The 22,782-nt window shown below is 45.8% G+C and overlaps 1 protein-coding gene across 13 annotated transcripts in view; it reads right to left on the reverse strand.

Annotated features, from left to right (window-relative positions):
* The window catches only part of PRR5L (proline rich 5 like), a 178,039-nt gene that overhangs the window by 13,604 nt on the left and 141,653 nt on the right, over positions 1-22,782 (reverse strand). For 12 of the 13 annotated variants that reach the window (XM_063640994.1, XM_055281899.2, XM_063640993.1 and 9 more), the window contains 4 exons: positions 22,460-22,517; positions 16,587-16,678; positions 7,262-7,402; positions 2,356-2,482 (listed from right to left, as the gene is read on the reverse strand). In XM_063640994.1, the coding sequence (XP_063497064.1) occupies positions 2,356-2,482; positions 7,262-7,402; positions 16,587-16,678; positions 22,460-22,517 (418 nt within the window). The remainder of the gene's footprint in view (positions 1-2,355; positions 2,483-7,261; positions 7,403-16,586; positions 16,679-22,459; positions 22,518-22,782) is intronic. The other variant, XM_063640996.1, reaches the window with a different exon arrangement.

Below are 22,782 nucleotides of genomic sequence, written 5' to 3' on the forward strand. Positions count from 1 at the left end.
ACACCAGTTGGAATGGCCATCATTAAAAAATCAGGAAACAACAGGTGCTGGAGAGGATGTGGAGAAATAGGAACACTTTTACACTGTTGGTGGGACTGTAAACTAGTTCAACCATTGTGGAAGTCAGTGTGGCGATTCCTCAGGGATCTAGAACTAGAAATACCATTTGACCCAGCCATCCCATTACTGGGTATATACCCAAAGGACTATAAATCATGCTGCTATAAAGACACATGCACACGTATGTTTATTGCGGCACTATTCACAATAGCAAAGAGTTGGAACCAACCCAAATGTCCAACAACGATAGACTGGATTAAGAAAATGTGGCACATATACACCATGGAATACTATGCAGCCATAAAAAATGATGAGTTCGTGTCCTTTGTAGGGACATGGATGAAACTGGAAAACATCATTCTCAGTAAACTATCGCAAGGACAAAAAACCAAACACTGCATGTTCTCACTCATAGGTGGGAATTGAACAATGAGAACTCATGGACACAGGAAGGGGAACATCACGCTCCGGGGACTGTTGTGGGGTGGGGGGAGGGGGGAGGGACAGCATTAGGAGATACACCTAATGCTAAATGACGAGTTAATGGGTGCAGGAAATCAACATGGCACATGGATACATATGTAACAAACCTGCACATTGTGCACATGTACCCTAAAACCCTGAAGTATAATAAAAAAAAAAAAAAAAAAAAAAAAAAGAAATTTATTTTTTGTTGTTGAAGATGCTATATAAGCTGGAATTCAAAGCCATGTATTTAAGAACTACTAACTCCCTGGGTGTGACCCATGTATGTATGAAACATACAATATTAATAAGCTGCCGTTTTTCTCCTGTTAATGTGTTACAGGGGTCTGTTCCAACTAAGAGCTTAGGAGAGTTGGAAGAAAAACAGTTTTTCTTCCTCTACACTGGCATTAGGCCCAAACAATGGTGGCGTTCCTGCCATGGCCCAGCTAACCTGCTGACATCCTGACAGCTCCCTGGATGCCCCCGTCCCCCAAATTTGGTGAGCTGAGCCAGCAGGAAGGTGGGCTCCAGGGAGACCGCAGCCACATGGCACCCAGCTCAGAGTGGGGCTGCAGAAGACTGTTTTCCTTCAGTGTCATTGAAACTCTGGCTCATTGCAGCTCCTGGGAGGAATGAGTGAGGAAGGGAGGGAGGAGGGAGAAGAACCAGCAGGCAGCAGGCTAGGGCCAGCACCCTCCGATCTGTGGTGGCCGTGGTTAAGCTGGTGTCTCCAGAAAAACATGAGCAGGGTGGTGAAAACTGCCAGCTGGCCCTGGCTCTTGCTGTGGTAGAGGGGCCCAGGAAGGGGCAGGAACCTCACTGGAGGACACTCCTTTCTTTGAAGCTCAACAACTACAACTCCATTAAAGCAAGAAGAGGGGGCATCAGGTTCCCAATTTGAGTAATCCATTTCCGCCTCTGCATCTCTCTGTGGGTGCTGGTTCCCCTGGCCCCGAAGTACCGTTGCTGCCATCATCTAACATTTTTTGAGTGCCTACTATATGCCGGGCACCATTCCTGGGGACAGAACAATGAATAAAACGTTTCTGCATTTTGAGCGTTTATATTTCAGACAATAACTGGGTTTATTATTATTATTACTGGAAGCCTTATCATACAGCTATTTCTACAAAGACTGGTCTGAGAGCTATTTTGTATTATATTATAGAGATATTTGTACTGAACCCATCTAGACTGCAGTGTCACTGAGAGAAGGAACAGATCTGATTCATCTCCAGATTTTCCAAGGTGCCTGGTACAGAGCCTGACACTCACTGATGCTAGGTTTACAGCCATCAAAAAAAGACCCCAACAGGATTTGTCCCCAAATCCAAGAGCCCCTCTCCTTGCCATGTGGTGGTACCTACAGAAATGGAGTGGGAGACAGCAACTCGGTAACATCTGGCCATGCATACAAGTTGGCCTGACATTTCCAGTTGGTTTCAAAGGGAAATCCATCACAGGCGGTTTCTCTACTCAACCAGAGGGAGGGTGTAACAAAGCACAGTTTCTGGTGTCAGATACAGAAAGATTAATGTCCTAGGCACACCAAAATAATCAAAGCCACTGATCAAAGATGTGGATCAGACAAGCACCACCACAGAGGCACAGTGTCGGTCCTTGGGGAGGAATCATCAAGGGGGAGAAGGTTACTGCAACCTCCAGAGGCCAGGAACGTGAGTGCTTAAGATGCACGGATTTGCACTGACCCGCACAGGAAGCAAAAGGCTGTGCTCAGTTAAACAGTGCTGGTATCAGTGCTCAGTTAAACAGTGCTTGTATCATGATCACTGCGCCTCTTGACAACTTGAGAGCCGCACTCCTTACCCAGCGTGTACGTGGGGCCTGAGAAGCTACGGTCCCCGCTGATGCCGAGGAAAGGAGAAACCACTTGCTTCACCAGCTCCTCCAGTTGCAAATAACTCTCACTTGGGCCTGTGGGCTCGTGAACACTCTGGAAAATGAACAGCCAAGATACACAAAGGTCAGTGTACATTGCCATGACGAGCAGGTTCGCAAATCCTGATTGTCCTCCTCCAATGTACAAGGCTGTGTTGCTGGCAGGCAGCATCCTTGCAGTTAGAATGAAGGAAACTGAGGCCTCAAGCCTTAGTCACTTGTCATGGGTCACTGCAATTAGAACTGTGCATGGTTAGTACCACAGCAGCCTCTCCCATTGGGCCACCAATGCAGTGTGGGTGTCCCACCTCCAAGGCTGGGATCTGGCTGGTCTCAAAGACAATAATCCTACCCATACTGTCATCGTGACAGGTTCATAAACAGCACAGAGACATTTAACATATATTATTGCACAGAGGTCTCCTGACAATGCAAAGAGGAAGGTGCTCTTATTATCCCCCTTCTATGGATGAAGAACTAAAGACCCAGAAAGCTTAAATACCTTGAGCAGAAAAACACAGCCAGTAAATGGCAAAAACCCTGGACTGGAACCCAGGCTATCTGGCTCTGATCCCCTCTTCTGCCACATGCTAACAGGCTAGAAAAGAAGAGAGGAAAGAATACGGAAAAGTTCAGGGCTATAAGAGAAAGGGATAATTCCTTCTGAGCCAGGAATAGTTTTAGCACCAAGATGAAGAGCCAATTAAAAACCCCGGCATGACAGGAGTCCTCAAAGCGAAGCCCTGAGTAAAGAATGGTCAAAACCAGAAAGGAGCCAGTAACCAATGTTTTCTAGAAAACTGGCAGACTCCTGGGGAGTTCAGCTTCTTGCTGGAAAGGACTCAAACATGCTGTCATGTTGAGGGGCTGCAAAGAAGCAAAGACCACCTGGCAGGAGAGGGGACTGGCCAGGAAAGAAACAAATCTCCGTGGGGCTGTGCCCAGCCCAAGGGGTTAACAAGCAAATTCTTGAAATGGAGTAGACTCTAAATCACTTTCACTTTCACAGTAGACTCCACTCCAGTGCGGTGTTGCAGGGATTGAAGGGGAAGCTGTTCAGGTAATGAGGCAGGAACGGCTGACTCCTGCATGTTGGCAATCCCAGGGGGAGAGGTAAGCTGCTAAGGAAACAGGCTCTTCCTTGGCCCCTTTTTGGTACCATTACACCGAGATGGGTGCGGCCAGGGGCTGAGGGAGAGAGGACACAGCTTCAGGAAATACAAGGAGGCTGAGGATGGGGCTACGGTGCAGATTTGGAGGTAGAAACAGGGCCAGAAGAGATGCAGAGAAAATGAGTGGCTTCTCCCCCAAACCTTCCATACATGCTAAACAGGGAGGGACCACAGAAAAAGGAGAAGTGGCAAAAGGTGAGAAGAAAATGGATAATGAACACGTGATTTGGAGCTGGATGGTTTTCTCTCAGAAAAGTTGCTGCTGAGAACTTGGCTTGTTCACGGCCCTCTAGGAAGGTGCTGTCCTCAGCCCTTGGCTTGGCTGCCAAACAGCTATGGAATTTGTGTGGTCCAGCGTAAAATGAAAATGCAGGGCCTCGTGTTCAAAAATCATTAAGAATGTCAAATGGTGATGGGAGAAAATAAAACCAAGCTCAGGGTCCTTTGAACATAGGCTGCACACCCTGCCTGGCTGGGGCCCCTGAGAATGCACCATTCTTACGGTGGTCTCAGGACCTGTCTGCATCAGCTGGGAGGAAACAGATCTTCACACTGGTCAATATCTCTGATTCTGCCTCTCACTGGGGCAGTTTGAAGGCAGAGCACATGGCCCACTGTAGGAGTATTTGTACATCTTGGGAAGGGTGGAGTTGGGTCAGGGACATTGTGGAAGAGCGACAGAAAAGACAGAGCTGAAGGCCTAAGAGCTCTTTTCTCTGTAGCAGGGTCAGGTCATTTTGAAAAATATCAGCCCCAGGTCTCATGGCACTGTGGAAAGTGCAGGTCTAGGGAGAGAATGGACAATTCTAAGTACCGAGGCCTAAATTTCCTGTAGCAGATATGGCCCCAGGGCAGTGCCACCTGGAAGTTCCATTCAGATCCAGAGGCCATCGCCCTTGCTGCTCAAGATGGACGTGGGCCGGGGAAAGATCCGGGTTCTTCACAGTCACACCCCCGCCCCAGGCCCAGGCTCTAGAGCTCCTGGCGAGGAAGAACATGGGCCAAAGGCACCATTCCCAGGAAGCCCGCAGGGGAAGTGATGCCAGATGCCCTGCAGGAGAGAGGGACGATCTTTAATGATCTGTAGGATGCCTGTGGGGCATTTCCGAGTACCCTGGGAGACTGCAGAAGGGAGGCAGTAGTTGCCTAGAAAGGCTAAGTGGAGGTAGGAAGACAAGGGCTAAGGGATGGGGAGCAATCCAGCTCTCTTATAAATGAGTACAAGACCTTGAGAAAGGTCGCCACCTTCTCTGAACCTCCATCTCAGCTGTGAGATGGGAAAAATAATGGTATAGACACAGGAGGAACCATTCCCTTGCCTGACTTTCTGGAAATTCACCATGATCCCAGAGCTTCTTTGACTGTACTTCCCTCTGCCAAGAGAATAAGCCCTACATGACGGTCACCAACATGGGTGTGGGGTCAGGGACCCAGCATCAGTCCTGCTCAACCTTCTACTGGCTGGTGCTATATTCCCTGGACAGTGTTTAATTAATACCTATTATGTGCCAAAGACTGTGCTGGGTGCTGAGGGCACAAGGGCAAGGAGAAAACATTGACCTGCCTTGATTAGACAGGGGCTTGAGGAGCCCAGAAGACAAAGTGTTCTGAGCAGGAGGAATGGTGAGTACAAAGATCCCATGGCAGCCAGGAGAAGCCAAGAAGACCAGAGCAGTGGGGAAGTCAGGTTCTAGGCAGGGATGGAAGGGTGGGAGATGCTGAAGGCCAGGGTGCAGACTTGGGCTGTTTTTCTAAGATTGATTGGAAACCACTGAAGAGTTTGAGGCCATCCCATGGAGAGCAAATGGGGGCGGGGACCAGAGTGCATGAGGGTAGATTCTCCTGGGCAAGCAGTCTCACCTGTCTTTGGGGACTCAGGGGTATGATGACAGCTTTCTCATATGGTTGCAGGGCTACCTGGCACAGGGCCCAGAATGTTGGAATGTGATAGGCGTTTTTCATTATAGACACAGGCCCTCCTGTTCCAGCAGCAACAGGTGAGAGCCTTCACCTGCAGGACTGGATCAATTCTCCTTCCCACAAAACCAAACAAACCACCACCGCCCAAAACAAAGGAATCGCTTCTCAGCCCTAAACTGTTATAAACTGAAATGGGAAGATGGGAGCCCAACTTCCCGAATTTTCCTATCAGAATCCCAAAGGGCTCATTTTCAAGACTCCTTATTCAGGAAGCATATTCTAATTAAGGCTTCTCAAGACTCGAGCCCCACATGCATCTTTCTATCCCTCTCCTCCATCTCTTCCATAAAAATACTTGACCTGGCATTCCAGCCAATTACACCCACCCTCATCCTATTAGGCAACTCTTCCTCCTCTCTAATTACAGGAAAGGGGGAGAATGCCCAGAAGGATGGCCCAGCTTCAAGGACTGAAAGAGAACACCAGCTGGGGGATGTGGGGGAAGGATTGGGGCCCCAATGCCTGACATTCTATAGCTGCTGTGAGGGCAGCAAGGGGTCACCACTAGCCTGATCAAGGATGAAGCCATCTTCCAGCTTCAGAGGGCTCAGAGCTAATGCTGCAGCATCTGAACTTGTTACAGAGGTGAAGAGGCATAGTAGTCACCTCTTGGGGCTGTCCCTAGCCAAAAACCCTACTCTTTGAGAATTGTGTGTCCCCACCCATAGGAATGAGTTTGCCAAGGCCATGTTTATACTGCTTGATCTTATTCAAGGGTCATGGCTGATTGGGCAAAGAGGAATCATCTAGCCCAAGCTGGACCAATTAAATTATTTCCTCTGGGGAGGAAGCACGGTGTGCATAATTCCAAATCTTATTGCCTCTTCCTAGCTGAGGGACCTCAGGCAAGCCCACAAACTTACTAGGTTTCATTTTCCTCACCTCTAAAATGGGAATAACAACAATGCCTACTTCATACAGTGATTGTCTGGATTATCTGATTAAGGAAACAACACACTTAAAGTCCTTGGCCTGTGCCTGGCACATAGCCAAGGATCAATAAGTGTTAGCTCAAATTCCTAGTATTGATTTAGAATTGGGATTGAGTGACACTAGGCAGCCACTGGGCAGTCTCTTACTGGAGGCACATCAGCTGTGAGGTGTCACATTCGATCAGGTACAAACCAAACACAGAACATAAGCCTGCAGGGAGAAAAAGACCAAGCCCAGGAAAGATAGGACAAGATGAAGACAGACAAGGTAGCCTAGACAGACAAGGCTAGCCCAAAGTAGAGACTAGGAAGTAGAGAGAGGATGGTGGCTTCATGGCCTGGGACAGCCTCATTCCTGGTTGTAATCCTTCCTGAAGTCCATGTGCCCTGGGAGCTTTTCAGGGAGTTCCTCATCTGCTTAAGCTAGGCCAAAGTGTATTCTTTGCTGTGACTTGCAACTTGTGGCTCCCTGGCATCACTGGAGAGGGGAAAAGGGCATCTACTTCCTGAACGAAAGACTGCTTCCCTCACTCCCCAGTGTAGTCCTGGCACCAAGCACAGCACCAGGACCTAACAGGTGCTCAGTGAATGCACCTCAAATGAACAAATGAATGAATGAATGAACAAGGGCCAACAAACTAAATAGTAGTAAGCCAAGCTAAGGTGCTCTGGTCACTAGGTTCCTTCCCCCTCAATCTTTTCCCTCACTCCCTCCCTCCACCTTGGGGCAAGTCTCCAGCACAGCCTCACCTGCAGGATGAGCAACATCTGGACAATGGACGAGGGCATCTTGGACTGGGCCAGCAGCAGCAGGTCACCCAGCTTCACCTTCAGCAGGACCAGGTCTCGGAAGCCCAGCAGGGAGATCTGGCGGATAGTCAGCTCCTGGCCCTAGAGAGGACAGAGAGAGGGCCAGGAGCTGAGAGCTTACTGAATCTGCCACCAACCATGTGGGGTGCAAAACAACACGTTTATATAGCACCAAAGATGGGATGAGGCGTCTGCAAGGGCCAGTGTGTCTTTCAAAGAGCCAAAGACCTGGCTCCTCTAGAATTAAAAAATGTTGTTAAGATAAGGCATGACTCAACCTGCCTACCTAAATGACCCAAAGACAATACAAGACACATATAATCAGGGCCACACTATTGTAAGTGCTATGAGTGGTCAGGAAGGAGAGAAAGAGCAAAATGGGAGAAACAAAGAGAAGATCAATACTACCTCCCTACATTCAAGGCTGTTTTCTCAACTTCATCTATAATATATCTGAACACCTGTCATACAAATAAAGAAGGAAAACACAGGACCTCTTAGATTGTTGTATAAATACCGGTAATTTAGGAAGAAAAATAAACAGGAAAGTAGGAGGAAAGGGATTTGTTCAGTTGTGGGGATGGAGTAGGGAGAAGAAGGTGAAAATAATAACTATAAATAAGCTAATATGTATTAAATTCTATGGGCCAGGCATGATTCTACATCGTTTAGATGTCAACAAACAACAACACATGTAATCCCCACAACTACCCTTTGAGATAGATACCATTATAAAACCCATTTCACAGATGAAACACCCAAAAATCCAGAGAGTTACTATAATTCAACCAAAGTGGAGCTGTGTTTCAAACCCAAACTTCTTGATTTTAGAGCTGCTCAAGTTTCCCGAGCCCAAAAGAGAAAGGAAGGTGCACTTTTCAGACTCTCCTTTGCACAATACATACAATGCGCACTAAAAATCGGTTGTTCTTGGTAGAGCCAAACCCATTTCACAGATGAAACACCTGAAAACCCAGAGACTTACAATAATACACCCAAAGTAGAGCTGGGTTTCAAACCCAAACTTCTTGATTTTAGAGCTCAAGTTTTTCAAGAACAAAAGAGAAAAGAGGGTGTATTTTTCAGACTCTCCTTTGCACACATACATACAAATGCACTCTAAAAGTCGGTTGTTCCTGGTAGAACCAAAGACATCATTAGGGTACCCTCCCAAGCTGACCAAGGTTTAAGGATGTTTTATATTTCCTGCAACTCTGTAGAGTTTTATAGAAACATGGTCAAGAGTGGTTTTGCTATCTCCATATCCCCTGACCCCCCCACATCCAACAGATACACAAAATCACCACCCGTACCTTTCAATAACATAAAAAATTATAAATAGAGCTCACATTATGTTGGGTGCTTTAAATAAGTTATCTTATAATGAGGGACTTTGATTGGGTTTTATTCCTTCAATATCTTTTATAAGTTGGACAGTTGGTACCACCTCTGTTGGATGGATTGATGGACAGAGATGCTGAGGAAACAGGAGAGAGCCAGCATTAGGCAGCATTATTCTGGCCAGGTCCTGGCTCTTTGTCCTGTGTGATGCTGGAAGCAGAGGGGACATAAACAACTTTTTGTTCACTACCTTCCAGAGAAGTGAACAATAGAACTGTCTGATTTAAACTATAGAATGTGGGAAGAGAGAAAAAGGAAGACTGGGGCAGGCAACCTTCTAGAAATTAGAACAGCAATTCTGGTAGGAAGGAAAGACTGCAAGGCAAAAGGAAACAATTCTAGGACCTCCTGCTCCAACAACTGCCAAATCGCTTTCCAGAACTGATTATCTAGGAATTCCCTAGAAGGTCATCAAGGCATCCCGCAGGACTCTTCATTCCCCCGAGCTGCACTCCAAATAGACAATTATTTTGCCCTGTTGTTTTTGGTTTTGTATTTACATTATAAAATATTTAAAGGCAAAGATTAAAACAGATCAGAAAAGGGGCTTAAGGTAAAGTTACAAGTCCTCTTCATCTAATCTCTTATTCTCACTCCACACTGGTAACTGCTCCTTGAGGTTTTTATTTATGTTCTGGATTTCTCCAGAAAGTTCCTATATCCACAAAATCACATATAAAACCTTTAAACCCACACAGAGATTATACCCCTCCTACTGTTCTGCAGCTTGCTTTTGTTTCACTTTGTATATTTTGGACATCTTTTCATACCAGCACATATTGACCTCCCTCACTCTTAAGGCTGCATAATATTCTACCACTATACGAACACACTCTGTGTAACCAACCATCTCCTGACCAAGATGCTTTCATTTGCACACGTGTGTGTGTGTTTCAAACATATTTATCCATGCCACATGGGCATATTTTATCAGCATATCCCGATTATTCTCCTGCAAAGGAAAATTACTCAATCCAAATATGCCTTTAAAAAGTCTTTAAAAAATTCTGCCATGTTGCTCTCCAAAAAGATTGCATCCATTTGTACTCCCAGCAACAGTGTATAAGAGAGCCTACTGTCTTACACCAGCTGGGGGAATGATTTCCTAAGTAGCATGACTAGGAAAATACCGGTCATAACCCCACTTAGGCAACTCTCAGGAGCTGTGCCTACACTTCCATAACAGTGCCAGTCTATGGTAGACACTCAACAGTCACCCATTGTCAACTCATCTGCTCAGCCCATGACATGGGAAAAATTCGTCCAAATAACTGGATTATCTGCTGTGATTCCAACACATTTTATTGTGCAGAGAATAATAATGATAATGATATTGATGATGATGGCGACAATTCTTAAGCCCTTACTGTATGTCATATGCAAAATTAGGTGCTTTTCATGTATTATCTCACTTACTCTTCTTAACACTCCTGTGAAGCAAGTTTTATTATTTTCTAGAAGAAAACCAAGGCTCAGAGAGGCAAAGTTACCTTCCCAAGAATATCAAGATGGTAAGTGGCAGACTGACGATGTGAACCCAGGTCAGTGACATGGTTTGGATATTCGTCCCCTCCAAATCTCATGTTGAAATGTTTTCTCCAGTGTTACAAGTGGGGCCTAGTAGGAGGTGTTTGGGTCATGAGAGCGGATCCCTCATGAATGGCTTAGGTGCCCTCCCCTTGGTGATAAGTGAGTTCTCAATTAATTCACATGAGAGCTAATTGTTTAAAAGAGCCTGGTGCCTCTTCCCCCATCTCTTGCTTCCTTCTTTCATCATGTGATACACTGGCTCCCCATCACCTTCTGCCACGGTTATAAGCTTCCAGAAGCCTCACCAGGAGCAGATGCTGATACTGTGTTTCATACACAGCCTGCAGGACTATAAGCCAAATAATAAACCTTGCTTTTTAAAATAAATAAATAAATAAATAAATAAATAAATAAATAAATAAATAAATTACCCAGTCTCAGGTATTCCGTTATAGCAATGCAAAATGAACTAATACAGAAAATTGGTGCTAAGCAGTAGAATGTTGCTATGAAGATACCTGAAAGTGTGGGTAATGAGCAGAGGTTGGAAGAGTTTGGAGGGCTCAGGGCTCAAAAGATGACAAAAAGACAAGGGAAGGTTTGGACCTTCTTTGAGACTAGTTAAATGGTTATAACTAAAATACTAATAGAAATATGGACAGCGAAGGCCAGGCTGAGGTGGTCTCAAATGGAAATGAGGAAGTTATTGGGAACTGGAATAAAGATTACCTTTTTTATGCCCTAGCAAATAACTTGTCTGTATTGTGTCCATGCCCTGGAGATTTGTGGGAGGTTGAACTTAAGAGTGATGACTTAGAGTATCTGGTAAAATAAATTTCTAGGGTGGGCATGGTAGCTCACACTTGTAATCCCAGCACTTTGGAAGGCCAAGGCGGGTGGATCACAAGGTCAGGAGTTTGAGACCAGCCTAGCCAATATGGTGAAACCCCATCTCTACTAAAAATACAAAAATTAGCCAGGCGTGGTGGCGGGCACCTGTAATCCCAGCTACTTGGGAGGCTGAGGCAGGAGAATAGCTTAAACCCAGGAGGTGGAGGTTGTAGTGAGCTGAGATTGTGCCACTGCACTCCAGCCTGGGCGACAGAGTGAGACTCTATCTCAAAGCAAACAAAACAAAAAAAAATTCTAGACAGCAAAGCATTCAAGATGTGGCATGGCTGCTTCTAACAGCCTAAGATCAGGAATAGGTGTAAAGGAATGACTTAAAGTTGGAACTTATAATTAAAAGGAAAACAGAGCATAAAAATTTGGAAAATTTGCAGCCTGGCCATGCAATGAAGAAGGAAAAGGCATTTGCAGGAAAGAAATACAAGAGAGCTGTGGAACAATCACTTCCTAGAGAGATTTGCATGACTAAAAGGGAAACAGGTGCTGATAGCCAAGACCACAGTTTAAAAAAGGCCTTGAAGTCATTTCAGAAACCTCTGGGACAGTCCCTCCCATTACAGGCCCAGAAGCCTAAAAGGAAATAATGGTTTTGGAGGCCATGCTCAGGGGATGCCCAGTGCTACCTCAGGACACTGCTGCCCACATCCCAGTTTCTCTGGCTCCAGCAGTGGCTCAAAGTGCCCCAGGTACCATTCCAGCTGTTATTCTGGAGGGAGCAAGCTATAAGCCTTGGTGGCTCCCACATAGTGCTAAGTCTACAGGTGCACAGAGTGCAAGAGAGAAGGAGGCTTTGCAGCTTCCACCTAGATTTCAGAAGATGTATGGAAAAGCCTGGGTGCCCAAGCAGAAGCCTACTGCAGGGGTGGTGCCCCCACAAAGAGACTCTACCAGGGCAGTGCCAAGGGGATATGTGGGGTCGGAGCCCCTGACACTTCCTAATGGAGCTGTGGGAAGGGGGTTCCCGCCCTCTAGACCCAAGAAGGGTAGAGCCACCAGCTTGCACCCTGAGCCTGGAAAAACCACAGGCACTCAACTCCAATCTGTGAGAGCAGACCCAGGGGCTGACACCCTTCAAAGCCACAGGGGCAGAGCTGTCCAGGGCCTTGGGAGCCCATCCTTTGCATCAGTGTGCCCTGGATGTGGAACATGGGGTCAAAGACTATTTTGGAGCTTTAAGATTTAATATCTGCTCTGCTGTGTTTCAGACTGAAGTGGGGCCTGCTGTCCCTTTCTTTTGGCCAAATTCTCCCTTTTGGAATGGGAATGTGTACCCAATGCCTGTGCCACCATTGTATCTTATAAGTAAATAACTTATTCTTGATTTTACAAGCTCATAGGTGCAAGAAACTTGCCTTGAGTCTCAGATGAGACTTTGAACTTTGGACTGAGTTGATGCTGGAATAAGTTAAGACTTTAGGGGACTATTGGGCAGGAATGATTGTATTTTGAAATGTGAGAAGGACATGAGATTTGGAGTACCAGGGGCAGAAAATATGGCTTAGATATTTGTCCCCTCCAAACCTCATGTTGAAATGTGATCTCCAATGTTGGAGGCGGGGCCTAGCAGAAGGTAGAGGCATGGGGATAGATCCCTCATGAACGGCTTGGTGCCCTCCCCTTGGTAATGAGTGGGCTCTCACTCTTCAGCGAGTTTTCACTATATTAGTTCTCACTCTATTAGTATGAGAGAGCTAGTTGTTTTAAAAAGCCTGCCACCTCCTCCCTATCTCTTGCTTCTTCTCGCCATGTGATACACTGGCTCCCCTGTTGCCTTCCGCCATGAGTGAAGGCTTGCTGTGGCCTCACCCGGGGCAGATGCTGGCAACTACACTTCTTGTTCAGCCTACAGAACCATGAGCCAAACAAGCCTCTTTTCTTCATAAATTACCCAGTCTCGGGTATTCCTTTATAGCAACACAAACAGGCTAACACAGTCTGTCATGAGCTAACTCTGCATCTCATGCTTTGAACCACTTTGTTCCTCTTTGGTGCTGCTCCCCCTCCCACATTTCTTCCCCAGATTATTCTGTTGCCATCACTTTTTCACATGAAATACCTGTAGTCATTTGGGTCTAGACTGGGCATGGGTAGTTACAGCACTCACCTGGAGAACATGACGGATTTTGCCTTTGGGACTTCTAAGACCATGGTTAAAAATTACACTCTCAGAAGAAAAGGCCTGGATTTATAAGTGACCAGCAGGGCACACTGAATCAGTTCCTAGTACCTCTTGTGTTTAAAGGTGAGTTTAACTGGGCCAAGGACAGCAACATGCCACCACCATTTATGTTAGAACTGGCTCCAATATCCCAATCTCTCAATATCTGAATTCCTCCCCAGCATGGGTAGGGGGGAAATTTTATCTTGAGAACTCCTCACTGGTTCCCAACCCATAAAGGCCTTTTCTATATGCAGAATCTGGCCTTTGATGCAAGCAGAAAATACTTTTAAGGGAGGGTATGGGGTACCCGGTTTATACCAACCTGCCACATAAACAAGTTAATCATTGCTTTCTTAGAGGATCATTTGGGGCCATTAACCAGAGCAGTGGCTTGTTACCAGGCCTTAGCCATCTCTTAGGCCCACAATGAGTCAGAGAAGGAATTCATACTAATCCAGAATTCACCTTTCTTGTTTTAGGCTTGATGGGGAAAGCATAACAAAGCCAAGCCTGTCTCCTCACAAACTACATACTCCAAAAACAATTAACAGTGCATATCCCTGTTAGCCAAATACCATCCAGTTTCTCTAGGCTAAGCACAAAGAAAAAGTAAAGCCTAAGAGCATACAGTTCTATAAAACTATAAATATGTGAATCTGGATCAGCTGAGAACAAAAAGGAGGTGGAAGGCACAGTTTGCCTTTTTCTGGGTATGCTATATACCTTGGATGACCATTTGCTACAGATCTTCGCCACCTCCCCGGAATATTCCCTGTCCACAATCTGAATTTGGACACGCCCATCTCACCCAAACCCAATTCAGCTAATTGAATAAAGCAGGGTTAGCACACGCGAATGGCCTCAGGAGTTGACAGGAAAAGGGAAGCCAGCAAGGTGGGTGGGGGGGGGCCATGGCAAACTCGAGAAGAGAATCAGAATTCAAGTCAGTCATTGGGGAGTGAGGAGGTGAACAGGGGCAATATTATTTGTTGCCAGATCTTACCATATTTCAAGAGAACCAAATCAGAGCTATCCTTAGACCCACATGTCTGGGCTCCTGCCTGGCTCTGAGCTTTTAAAACCCCCCTCCCCCACCTTTGCCCTCTTGACTGTACTGGGGCTGTGTCCACCCAGATCCTGCATTCTCCATTCTAGAACCATTTGGACACCTGTACCCTGGAATTCCCTACACAAATGGTCCGAAGAGAGACCCAGGGCCCCTCGAAATGGTGGTACCATGTTGCTGTCCTGGGTCTGGTTCAGCTTGCCTTTAAACACAGGAGGCACCAGGTACTGATTCAACATGCCCCTTTGTCCACCTACAAATCCAGGTCTTTTCTGCACACCCCTTCTAGTACGGCTGCTGGATAAAAACACAGGATGCCCAGTTAAATTTGAAGAGTTTTTCAGTATAAATATGTCCCAAATATTGCATTATTTGCTTATATGTGCAATTCAAATATAACTCAACATCCTGTATTATTTATTTATTTCAAGACTGGGTTTTGCTCTGTTACCCAGGTTGTAGTGCAGTGGTGCAATCTCGGCTCACTGCAGCTTCGATCTTCTGGGCTCAAGTGATCCTCCTACTTCAGCCTCCCTAGTACCTGAGACTACAGACACAAGCCACCATGCCTGGCTAATTTTTTTTTAATAGAGATGGGTTGTCATCATGTTACCCAGCCTGGTCTCAAACTCCTGGGCTGAAGCTATCCACCCGCCTCAGCCTCCCAAAGTGCTGTGCCTGGCCAACATCCTGTATTTTTATTTGCTTAATCTAGCAACCTTATCCCCATGTCTATCTTCCTGAGAGAAGACTCACTGATGGCTGATGGGTGACTACTGTAAGGAAGCGGAAGGTTTCTGCAGGCTACAGGACAGAGGCTTCTATCTGTACTGTCTTACTGGAAATGTTATGGGGTAGGTCTAACATGGAAAATGGAATCTATAAGCATAACCTCCCAGGTTTTAAATATTTGACACATGTTTTCAGCAATCCAAAATTCCTTTAAAGCACTGTTCAGACCAAACAATCTACGTGGGCCTTGACCTCTGGCATAAGGTCATTCTACCCATTGCTTAATGGCTGTGTTCCTCTGCATACGACACCCACACTTCAACAATACCTAATTACATATGAAGCCTCAACCCCAGCGGGAGGAGAGAAGAGTGAGTACACTGCAGCTTAAGTGAGAGAGACATGTATTTTGGAGAGGAACATCTATAGGTCAACCTCCCTTAGGGGTGGCTTCGACCTGGCAGTGATCATCGTGGCATTAGCTCTACAGAGACAAGGGGGCAAGGGTATCAACACAAATGGTGGAAGGAGTGGAGGACACAGAATAAGAATACTAGAGGTGTCATTCATATTTTATTCTAAATTCCTCGTTTTGAAGGAGATACTATGGAGCTCTGCTCACAGAAGATAAATGACTCTGCCCAAACCCACTGTTGAATCTAAGTCTACAGATTCCTAGTCCAGTGTTCTTCCTACTAAATCACGTAGGATCCCTTACAGAGGAACACGGAATGTTACTCCTTTTTCATGATTTGAAGGCAACAGCAAACTTGCTTTAAAATTGTGCTTCAGGCCGGGCGCGGTGGCTCACGCTTGTAATCCCAGCACTTTGGGAGGCCGAGGCGGGCGGATCACGAGGTCAGGAGATCGAGACCACAGTGAAACCCCGTCTCTACTAAAAATACAAAAAATTAGCCGGGCGTGGTGGCGGGCGCCTGTAGTCCCAGCTACTCGGAGAGGCTGAGGCAGGAGAATGGCGTGAACCCGGGAGGCGGAGCTTGCAGTGAGCCGAGACTGCGCCACTGCACTCCAGCCTGGGCGACAGAGCGAGACTCCGTCTCAAAAAAAAAAAAAAAATTGTGCTTCAAAAAAAAAAAGGCGGGGAGAGAAGAAAGATAGAGGCAGGGGAGAAAGAAAGAAAAGAAACAAGAAATCTCCCTTCCCCCATCTTCTCTACTTCTGAAAACTAAGAAAAACAAACCACTCCAAGAATATAAAGACATACTCAAAACCAAGAGGGTAACAAGAGCCTACAAATTGCTAGTTCTGCAGGCACTCTTCTTCACTTGAAGTTAAGTACTAAATATAGAACCAGAGAGCCCTTAAATAATCTCTAAACTCCTTAACCAATGCAAGCGCCCAATCTCCAAGGTTTCTCCCATTTACCAGGAGCCCCCAGGCCGCAAGGGCCAGGAGAGAAGACAGATCGCTGAGGATGGCAGGAAGTGGTCCCCAGTGAGACTAACCTGAACTGGATAAAATATTGCCTGCAGGGTAGGGAGAGTCTCAGTGAAGAAGTGGTCCCAGACTTCAGCCAGAACCTCAATGCGATTTTCACCTACAAGAGGGCGAGAAGATGGGAAGGGAGGAAGAAAGAAAAGAATTCGTCATTACTTGTAGGAGAGGCCAGAAGACAGTTCCACATAAAATGTCAAGCTGCACATGCTAAAAAACTTGCAGCCAGGAGCTATCAAAGCCCAGAGAGCAGAGGTGTGGTGCTATAGGATCTTAATTCCAGGCTAAGACCAACAGAAATTCTCAGGGCAGAAATATATTCCATCTCACAAGGGTGCATGTATTGATCCTAACTCTCTGGTCTTACTAATAAGTAATCTAAACTTACTAGTCTTCACTAGTAAGACTCTGAATGGGAGGCGCAGCTTTAGGTGTGGGGAGGAAAGAGAGCGCATTACTTACATTTGATCTACAAGGTTTTACTATAGTAAATGTAGGACTGGGTGGGAAAACTCAACTGAAAATATGCAAATATGTCTTTCCATCCTCCAATCCAGAAAAGGGAGCTGACATCTTAAAATCACATAGTAATTCTTATTACATGAATGGTTACAACATTATCCAGCACTATGCTAGTTTACTTACCTATAAGATATCTCATGACTAGACTCTAATACCTGCTTTACAGGCTCAGAGAGGCCAACTAACTGCCCCAACGTCACACAGCTCGAAGGCAGAGCTGTGATGCCAGAACCCATGCTCTTGGCCAATCTTATCCAGGAAGATCATGTGCACAGCTATATACTGTTTTGTTTTCTTACTCATTAAGATACTGGCTTTATTCTGGGTTTCAGCTGTCAATGGAGAGAAACAGCAAGAGGACCTGGAAACTGTTTTCTCCACCCACTTCTTTACAGTAACTGGGAAGGCAGCATTCTCTGAAAAGGCCATCTGCAAAACACAGCACCTGCCTCCTGATGCTGTCCCTACACACCCCAAGGATCAGGAAGCCTATGCTATGGCCAAGTGTCCCTGCTACCCGAGGCTGGAGAGCACACAGGTCACCCAGTGCCATCGGAAGGCTGTGTGAGGAACTCTGCACCTCCAGGAAAGACGGGCCCTGGCAGAGAGAAGCCTGCACAGCAGTTGCTGTTTAATGACCTAGATATCAGAGCTGATACTGGTCACTGCCTCTGCTTATCCCAGGCAGAGAAACTGGGTCAGCCAAGATTAGACACTGAGAGACACGTTTGGCAAGACACTGCCAGTTCCACTGAATAAATCTTGAAAGATTCATTTGGCACCTCCCGTCTATTATTTTAATGGGCAATAAAAGCAGTGGCTGGGGACAGAGAATAGAACAAGGGCATGACTAGTAGCCAGCAGGTCCAAAGATGTGCAGATTTTGAAAGGTCAGGGTGAAATTCACAGGGGGAAATTGCAAATCCAGGGCACCCTCAACTTTCCTGTGCAAACCACTGATCACACTTTATTGGAATGGCTTATTCACTTCTTCTCGTCACTGGAACGGGAGTGGGAATGGAACCCCATCTGTCTTGCTCATCATAGTGCTTAGCATGGTGCAGCCACTTCAATAAATCAATCTTTTAAAATCTTTGGATGGAAAGTGCCAAGTGTATAGATTTTTGCAGATACTGGGGCTGGTGAGTGGAAGGAGGTTACCATTTAACCCAAATATGGGACAGTGTAGAACAGGACTTAATAGTTAGCATGAACATTTTCCTTTGCTCCTAGGATAAAGAAAACCTCAATAATATGATCTACACAGCCCAGGAGAATCCACCTCCTCCTTCTGGGTCTTGATCCTGTCTTCTGTATTCCTGTCAGCCTTTGGGCTCTAATCATCCCTCTTTCAGTCACCCTTCTCTGTCATGCCACAGGGCCTTTGCATGTGCTAGCCCTTCTGCCTTGACTGCTCTTTCTCTCCCTTCTTTACCTAACCTACTTCTGTTTATCTTTCTAGTTGCAGCTTGAACATCACTTCTAGGGGAAAGTCTCTTCCCATCGGTCAAACCACCCCGCTGCAGATTATATTCTTTTTTTTTTTTTTTTTTTTTTTTTTTTTTTTTGAGACGGAGTCTCTCTCTGTCACCCAGGCTGGAGTGCAGTGGCACAATCTTGGCTCACTGCAAGCTCCGCCTCCCGGGTTCACGCCATTCTCCTGACTCAGCCTCTCCAAGTAGCTGGTACTACAGGCGCCCGCCACCACACCCGGCTAGTTTTTTGTATTTTTAGTAGAGACGGGGTTTCACTGTGGTCTCGATCTCCTGACCTCGTGATCCGCCCGCCTCGGCCCCCCAAAGTGCTGGGATTACAAGCGTGAGCCACCGCACCCGGCCAGATTATATTATTAGTACCTGTCCTAGGTACAGTTTTATACTTGGTGATGATTTGATTCATGTGTGAGCTCCATGAGGGCCTGTAACACTGTGATGGTTTTTCTGACTCCTGACTCCCCAGCACCTAGCAAAGTACTGGCTCATCTCATAGTAGATAATCAAATAAACATTTGATTGAAGCAGTCACTATCCTCTTTCAAATATAGGCTATGCTGTTTCACTGCAGGGAGGAGGAGGGGGAAGTCTAAAAGGACCCTCTCAAATACTGAGTCATCCTGGTCCCTAGAACCAAGGTGAACTCCAGCACCTGGATAATGTACCCCAGAGGGCAAAAGGTTACTCCGGCTTCTTTGTTGATGTCCCTTATCTTAAGCCTTCTACAACCAAGACAAGCAAAGGCCCTCTTGATCTGAAGGAGGGGAAGAAGAGAGAACCTTGCAGGTCAGCACTGGTGCCTACTTACTCCCCCTTTCAATACCAAGACAGAATGCTCATTGGCACACAAGGTAATTCTGCAACCCAGCAGCAATAAAACGCCTCCCGAGAACCCAGGTCTAATTGCTGGCTGCAAACTTCAGAGAGTAATGGAGGTTTTGGAAAGTGTTCAGAGAAGAACATCAGACAGACACAGACACAGCAACAGGGTAGCCCTGGGGGAGAAAGAGTTAAAGAACACAGGTGCCTTCCCTTCCAGAAACAGCCCATAAGTCAAGGACTTAGCTCCCTGCAAAAATGAAGGGAGTTGGATGGACGGTTCTAGATGACTGTCCTATAAATCTGCCCTCTAATGTAACGCAGCAGTTTAGGTCACCAGAAGTATACAGGTAAGCATAAGAAACTTCCTAAGACTCAAGGTCACTAAGGCTCTAGAAAAGATAAAGTTAACATGGCGTCTTCTGCCCACAAAACAGCAACAAGTGGATATGAACAGCCACCTGTCTTTTCTGCAGCAGTAAAGAAGGGGTGTGTATATATAGACATGTAAGTACCTAAGCAGAGATGTCAACAAAGAGGAGTTTGTTCAGTGACTGGACAGATCATATTAATTGTTTTCAAACTTTGTTTTATAGCAAGAGAATCCTTTTATCCAAACAAAATTTTTCTTGGAGTTCTAATACATAAAATTAAAAAGTAGAGATGTCTGGTTGAAGATGGCAGAGCCCCTTAAAGGTTCCCCACATGCCCATTCATTGTACAGAAAAGGCCCCAACACCAAGAACCCTAGGACTAGAAGAGACTCAGAGAGAATACCCCAGGCCTGGTGCTCTCAGGCCATGCCAGGGCAGGGGCACAGAATCTTGGATGAACTTTGTTCATCCTGTCTAGCCCCATCTCTGCGTTTTCACTCTGAGTGTATCTATGATGAGGGTTACTTGGGTGAGAGACATTCAACTTCCCCTTTTAAAGGCACTTGAACCTCTGGTTTTATTCAGTATCTTTTTCATAGAGCTGTTTTTCCACATTTCCGGGAGCTTGTAATAACTCCCCAGATAACATACACACAATTAATATGGCCAGGGATAATGTTTCTTTTCCCTCCCTTTACCACCCAGTTGTCTTCCACATTTTTGTACTAGCCTGACTCCAAAATGCAAAAGAGGGCCAGGCACGGTGGCTCATGCCTGAAATCCCAGCACTTTGGGAGGCCAAGGAGGTGGATCATTTGAGGTCAGGAGTCAAGACCAGCCTGGCCAACATGGTGAAACGCCTACTAAAAACACAAACATTAGCTGGGCGTGGTGGCACGTGCCTGTAATCCCAGCTATTCAAGAGGCTGAGGCATGAGAATCACTTGAACCTGGGAGGTAGAGGTTGCAGTGAGCTGAAATCATGCCACTGTACTCCAGCCTGGGCCACAGAAGTGAGACTCTGTCTCAAAAAAAAAAAAAAAAAGCAAAAGAGCCACTAAATTCTCAGTCAAAGCAAGTCACCTAATAAGCCCCTTCCTTTGACACACGAGAGGATAAAGCTAATGTAGCATACACATACAATGGAATATTGGCCTTAAAATAAGAAGGGAATCCTGTCACATGCTACAACATGAATTTGAGGACCTTATGCTGAATGAAACTAAGCCAGTCTCAAAAGGACAAACACCGTATGATTCCACTTATGAGACGCCTAGAGTAGTCAAAGCATGGAAACAAAAAATAAGATGGTGGCTGTCAGGGGCTGAGGAAAGGGGGCAATGTTGGGAGTTGTTCAATGGACTTGGAGTTTCCATTTTGCAAGATAAAGTTCTAGAGATCTGTTACACAACAATGTGAATATAATTAACACTACTCAACTGTAAAGTACTGAAATTACAAAGAGGGTATATTTTATATTGTGTGGGGTTTTGTTTAACCACAATTTAAAATTTTTTTTCTAAAGGCCTTGGGTTATTGGGTATTTATAAGGTTGAAAAAAAAATGTTATCGATGTATTCAAGGGAAGAATGGCTACAGGTTCAGCCAACTCTCAAATGTGCAAAGGTTAATTTCTAACTTCTATTCTTCCCAAGGCTTGGTAAGCATTTACTGTATGTCAGACCTTGGAATTTTCCAGCGTCAGTTTCTCATTTTCCTTCCTACTTTGTCTTTCTAGGAGTCCCTTTCCTGGACACACTAGTGTCTTTCCCAGGGAACGGGAAGAAACAAAAGGATGATGACATGACACCTAATAAGTCTGGATCTGGAAGTAAGTTTGATCTACGGGTCATTAGGCTGCAGCAGAAAAAAAAAGAAAGGATCCAGTATGTTTGCCTGCTGTGTGCCAGGTATGGTGTTATGCCACTCATGTGCCTTATGTTCCCTACAACCCCTCACCCCAATTTATCACTTCAAAAATGATAAAAGCTGAGACTTGGAGAAACTAGTAACTAACCAAGTCACCCAAGAAGGAGGTGGCAAGCTAAGATCAAGCCCCACTTTGGTGGGAGCTAAGAGTAGCCCTTGGTAGAGTCATGGGGTTGGCTAATTCTTGCCTTTGGAACCTGTTTCCATCTCCATTCAGTTCCTTTCTTTCCTGTCAGTTGGACTTTAAACTCTAAGATCAGGAAATTTCCCTTCATCTATCAAATCATACCCTATTGAGTGACTGCCTGCTTAGCCTAATGTCCCCCAAATGGACAGGACTCCTCTCTTCTATGACTCCCCAGAAATATTACAAAGGCCTGTAGGAAATAGCTCGGGACAGACCAGAGGAAATAGCATGGAGGATTCACAGTACAACTTATACCTTCAAAGGAGACCATCAGCCTGCGTCCCATTAAAAAAAAAAAAAAAAAAAAAAAAACCCTGAACAAGGTCTCCAAAGAAACCACCACCACCCATCCCACTACATTTTTCTGAAACATAGTTCTGACTTGCACTGCTGTGAGCAGCTGATTCAAATGAAAGTGCTGCCGCCTAGGTAGGGAGGAAACGGACAGGGTGAATCATTCGCCTGGGGCCTGCCCCTTCTGGACAGAAGCATCTCAGCTGTCCAGACATCAAAGGCTGAGTCACAGAGGCCCCAGTCTACCAGGGCTGTCTTGTACTTGCCTTCACACAGCTTGATCTTCTCCTCCACAAAGAACAGTCCTTTTGCAAGAAGCTGGTTCTGCCAAAAGAGAACAAAGAACATAAGAATTTGGGCAACTCCAGCGCATGAGTGATGAACCTTCTTCCACTTCCAGTGGGCAAGGGCACAGAGTTCTAGGCACTTGTGTTCTAGCCATGACTCAGAGTTTAAGAAGCCTTTTTTCCTCTTGGAAGGCCAAGGCTTCAGGAGAAGACAGTAAGACTTCCCATAGCAAAAGAGCGAGTGAGATAAGAGGCAAACCCAACCGCCGCCCTCATCCCTTAGACCAGGGAAGAGGCATGAC

The sequence above is a fragment of the Symphalangus syndactylus genome, chromosome 6 (assembly GCF_028878055.3).
Source record: "Symphalangus syndactylus isolate Jambi chromosome 6, NHGRI_mSymSyn1-v2.1_pri, whole genome shotgun sequence".
NCBI classification, from domain to species: domain Eukaryota; kingdom Metazoa; phylum Chordata; class Mammalia; order Primates; family Hylobatidae; genus Symphalangus; species Symphalangus syndactylus.